Consider the following 5459-nt stretch of genomic DNA (forward strand, 5'->3'; position numbering starts at 1 on the left):
TGGGGGCCCCCTCCCCAGGCCTGGCACCTGGGCCAGAGCCATCAGGCCTGGGCTGGGGGCAGAACCAGTGATGGGACACCTCTGGCAGAGGAAACCCAGGCCTGGGCAAGGGGCCGATCCTGCGATTGGAGATTGATGGGGTTCAATGCCTGAGGTCTCCCAGTATGTAAGAGGGGGCAGGCTGGGCTGAGGGACACTCCCCCTCACCCCCACCCAGTGCACGAATTTCGTGCACCGGGCCCCTAGTGTTATTATAAATACTAGAGGCCTGATGCACGAAGATTCATCCAAGGACAGGCCTCCTTCTCCTGGCTGCCAGCACCAGCTTCCCTCTGGCACCCAGGACCCGGGCCTTAGCTCTGGCCGCCACCTCCCACCTTCACTCCAGCCCTGCCACCCTCCTATAGCTCCTCCACCCCCTGTGCCCCTCATAGCAAGTGTCCTGCCTCACTGGGCCGCTCCACACCTGCACAGGCATCCTGGCCCAGCCGCCGCTATCTTTGTCGTGTCAATTTGCATATTCCCTCCTGATTGGCTGTGGCCACCACCATCTTTATTGTGAAGTGGCAGTCAATTTGCATATTCCATCTTTATTAGATAGGCTGGTTTAATGCACTCAAGGGCATTCCAAATAAACTGCTATTTGTTTGGAAAAAATGAAAAATAAAAGTGCCTATAGTGAGGGAAAAAAAAACATTTTCAACCAATAAAGAAATATTTAGGAGTCACTCAGCCTTGAAATTACCAGCAACTTTGTGTCATGTGTCCTTAGAGAATCAAAATAATAAAGCAAGCAACAGAGGAATCAACACTGAAACACATTAGATCACCTTCCCATTAAATGCTCAGCTGTGGGAAATTTAATCATGATAAATGAGGGATGATTTCCTCCAAGGGATCCATTCATTAAAAATACAGCACTATCTTAATACTTGAAAAAGTTCCAAGTTGTCTGCAAAGCACACATTTCCAATGTAGCTGCTTCTAAAAAGAAGGCTGTTCAAAGGAACAATCCTGGCCCCTGCGGTGCTTGTGTTCCGACCACACTGCAGTGGCTCCTGGACTCCCACACCCACTCCTCAAGCTCGGGAGGCCCTGCTTTGATGCTGAGCTGATGTGGGCTCAAACAGGTGAAATCATTTCCCCTACAACAGTGGTCGGCAAACTCATTAGTCAACAGAGCCAAATATCAACAGTACAACGATTAAAATTTCTTTTGAGAGCCATATTTTTTAAACTTAAACTATATAGGTAGGTACATTGTTATTAACTTAATTAGGGTACTCCTAAGGCTTAGGAAGAGCCACACTCAAGGGGCCAAAGAGCCGCATGTGGCTTGTGAGCCACAGTTTGCCGACCACGGCCCTACACCATGCAGCTAGAAACCGTGAAGCCAGAATTGTACCCAAGTCTGTTAAAGACTCAAGTCCAGTCTCCCCCTGGGACCTGGGACTGCTTCTCCCCTGAGGAGTGACCTTGGCATTGCCAGCCACCAAGGCCACCTGTCCCTACTTTTGTCCTCCACTGTGCAAAATTCTGTTTTCGGTGACACAGACCTCTGTGGGGAAAAGTGTTGTGGCACCTAGAGTTCAATTGTGCCAAAAGGCCGTTTCATGATCCCTCCTGGTGGAGAAAGGGAAAATGGAAGAATCAGGCAATAGTAGTTTCATAGGTGTTGAGAAAAGTAACTGCAGCACTAACCAGTTTGGCTCAGTGGATAGAGCGTCAGCCTGCTCACTCAAGGGTCCCAGGTTCTATTCTGGTCAGGGGTATGTACCTTGGTTTCGGGCACATCCCCAGAAGGGGGAATGCAGGAGGCAGCTGGTCAATGCTTCTCTCTCATCGATGTTTCTCACTCTCCATCCCTCTCCCTTCCTCTCTGTAAAAAATCAATAAAATGTATTTTTTTAAAAAAAGAAAAAGAAAAGTAACTGCACATTGCTCCTGTGAGCACCTCCCCCAGGAAGACTTGTGAACACCGCAAACAAAACTCAACCCAACAACTATCAAGTAAGAACCAAGTTTTCATTTTATTCAGGTGCTCCCAGTGGGTCAGTACCCAGCATCATTTCATCTGAAATAATTTCACAGGAGAACTGTCACACTGGAGAAATGTACCCAAAGCCAGGATCCTTGAAGCTGGGGATCTCATTCTTCCTGTAGAAGTCGGCCTTCAAATGGTTGGCACGGCCGTGCTCCAGGTTCAGAGGCTCCACTGGCTGGTGGATGCGCTTGCCGTAGACAGATGACATCAGCACCCCGACGGGCCTCTCCCGCTCCTGTCCAGGGCATCAGACACGCAGGTCAGCACATGCCCGCTTCCTCAGCAGGGCTCACCCTCCCCTCGGCCTGGGATCCGGAAGCTGATTCTGCCTGCGTCACCTGCACACCTGCATCCTATCTCTCTGCCTGGGCTTCTTGGGGGCGACTCCACACTGGCGCCAGGGCACCTCTTTACTATGTCAGCTCTGCCCTCTGCTCACAGCCCTCGGGTGTCCTCAGGCCCTTCAGAGGGAAGGCAGAGCTTTTGCACTGGGCGCCAGGTACCTGTGACTTCAGATTCACTTTCTTCCTCCCTCCCCACCCTCCTCCCTGCCCTGCTCCTGCCTGCCCTTCTTTTCTATCTTTTCCCAACTTTTTTCTTTTCCAGGGTGCACATCCCCCTAGTGACTCCTCACCTTCCCAGCACCCCTCATCTCCACAGCCCGCTTCTAATCTCCCCAGCCCTTCTCACCTCCCAAGCCCCCACATAACACTTTCACTTTCCTCATCCTCTTAAAAGGCTTTATGTCTCTGCAAGCCACTTACTACTACCTGGATTCAGTTCATTATTTGTTTGGCTTTTATTTTTCTGTCTCCTCATGGGAATGTCGGGTCCAGGAGGCAGACACTGCTGCCTTACTCCCTGTGTGCTCAGGAGTACACGGGAGGTGCTTAAAATCTATCAGTGGATATATGAAACACTAGGCATGTTCTCATGGGCAGAAAGCACTGACCTCGCTACCAGCTTGGAATAATGAAGTAACAAAAACACGAGGAAACGCATTGACGTCTGTGATCTACACAGTAATACCTCATATTGCCTCCATCACTTAATTTCACATTAAAATAATATGTTTCATTGAACGTGACATGACAACATGCTTAAACAATAACAGCGACAGGCAAATATCCAATGATCTAGAAAGAAAGCCCACTGAAAGCGTTTATGTCCTGATGTCTGTATATTGGATAAAAGATTATAATAGTAACCAGCACCCAACTTTTCATGATCATACTGTCTTCAGGTCAGAATGTGTGGGCACAATGTCCGAGTGTGGAAGGGCAGGGGGAGGGTCCAGCCCATCAGGCAGATGGCCCCAGCCATGCTAAGGAGTATGCCACCTCCTCGCCCTTGTACTGCTGCGATCCTGACCTCACCCTGTGGGTGTTGTGTCCTCTGTTGGTCACCCACCTGTGCAGCTGACTGCAGGCAGAGCCTCCCTTCCTGAAAATCATGGAGAGATAACGGAGGAGCTGTGCTACATGCAGTGGCCTGGTAATCAACTTGGGAGATAGATACATCCTTGCCTGTGTGCTTCAATCCCTGACAGCCCAGTGTCCCTAGAAGAACTGTGACAGCCTGGACTCCAAGGTGAAGCAAAACCCTATTTTATCTGTTGAAAAGAACTTATTTTGCTTCCATTAAAATTGTTAAATTCTGTAGAACAAACCAGCAGCCATCAAAATTAGTGCACAGCAACACGACAGACTAGCAGTGGTTCTCAACCTTCTGGCACTTTAAACACTGTTCCTCATATTGTGACCCAACCATAAAATTATTTTCGTTGCTACTTCATAACTGTCATATTGCTACTGTTATGAATCGTAATGTAAATATCTGATATGCAGGATGGTCTTAGGCGACACCTGTGAAAGATCCATTCGACCGCCAAAGGGGCTGTGACCCACAGGTTGAGAACCATTGGACTGGAGTGAGCTAGCAGCAGCATACTCTTTGTAAACTAGAGGAGAGCAGCACAAAGGAGAGTCAGACACACACTGGACACAATAATAAACAATTGTGCATGCGCAGTCCATCTGTCAGAGCCTGTTAATATCCTTAGTCTTACCTCCTCGTTAACATGAAGTCCCAGGCTCTTCGCATGTTCTCTGTCATCTCGGTGCAATTTCTGATTATATCCTAGGTCCCTCTTAAAAATACAGTCATAGAGGGAAGTGATTCCTGTCTGGGAGTAAAAAGAGAAAAATGCTGAGGGTTTATTCCCAGGCTGAGCCAATGAAGCTGCACGGACTCTTCTATTTAGTCTAAGGGGGTGACCATGTAAATCGGTGACTTGTCTCTTTGCTTAAAAGTTTTGCATTTCATTTATTCATTCCTCACTCTTTCATGCAGCCGGTATTTATAAAGCACCAACTATGAGACAGGTACTGTTTGGTGTGCTGAGGATAGAAATAATCCCTGCCCTTGTAAGCTTCTATTTTAGTTGGGGATGGGGGGGGAGATAAAATAACTAAGTAAATATGTAATAGAATAGATACTACTAGGTGTAAAGGGGGGGAAGCAGGGAGAGGAAGGACGTATATGTGGGGGGTAGTCATGACTTCATTTGCTAGCACACATTTTGATTGGAAGCCATGTGGATGCAAGAGTCTGCAGGACACCAGAGGTAAACTTGCCTAGATTTTAACCAGTAAAACAGCAACAGAACGGGAGCTTGCCTGTCTTCCACAGCCCCTAGGAGTGGCTGAGTGTACGTGGCAGATGTGCTTGGTGCCTAAGAGGGAAGAGGCTCCACACTGGGGGAGGGGCGGTGGGAGGGCTGGGGAACTCTTACTGCACACCTCCTGTGTACTGGACATGGGCACAGGCCCTCCACATCCACTCTGCACCTCTGGACAGTCAACACGCATTGTTATGTTTACAAAGTGCTTGGCTGCATTGGGGACGGGACATTCAGTCACCAGGAGGGGAAAGAAATTGTCAGGCCCTGGCCTCTGTCCCCACAACACAACTAGAAGGAAAGTCAGCTAATCCCACCAAAGCTAAATTTAGGCTTTTTAAAAATTTTTAGTATGTTTTCATTGATTCTAGAGAGAGAGGGAGAGAAACATCAATGTGAGAGAGAACCATCTATTGGCTGCCCCCTGCATGCCCCCTACAGGGGATTGAGCCTGCAACCCTAGCATATGTCCTCACCAGGAATTGAACCTGAACCCTTCGGGGCGTGGGACGACACTCAACCAACTAAGCCACACCGGCCAGGGCTAAATTGGGGCTTTCTAAGCAAAGCTTCACTCAAAACAGAGCTACCCACAATTCATCTTAGCATGAGTGAAAGCATATTCTAAAACCACTCAGGATTTTTGTTGTAGTTGTAGCTTTTAGAATGAGAAATTTAATCAGCCCCTTCATAAAAAGCCATTCTCCTTTGACTTAGCTTTTCCACTTCAGGAGC

The 5459-nt window shown here is 48.3% G+C and overlaps 1 protein-coding gene across 1 annotated transcript in view; it reads right to left on the reverse strand.

The window, feature by feature from the left end:
* Nucleotides 1–2011: 2011 nt before the first annotated feature.
* LOC102763012 (chromosome unknown open reading frame, human C5orf49) overlaps nucleotides 2012–5459 on the reverse strand; it is a 7609-nt gene continuing 4161 nt past the window's right edge. Inside the window, exons 2-3 of the mRNA XM_006762505.2 lie at nucleotides 4113–4229; nucleotides 2012–2279 (exon numbers count right to left, since the gene is read on the reverse strand). Of these exons, the coding sequence (XP_006762568.1) occupies nucleotides 2100–2279; nucleotides 4113–4229 (297 nt within the window). The 3' untranslated portion in view covers nucleotides 2012–2099. The remainder of the gene's footprint in view (nucleotides 2280–4112; nucleotides 4230–5459) is intronic.

This window comes from Myotis davidii, unplaced genomic scaffold, assembly GCF_000327345.1.
Source record: "Myotis davidii unplaced genomic scaffold, ASM32734v1 scaffold135, whole genome shotgun sequence".
NCBI lineage: Eukaryota > Metazoa > Chordata > Mammalia > Chiroptera > Vespertilionidae > Myotis > Myotis davidii.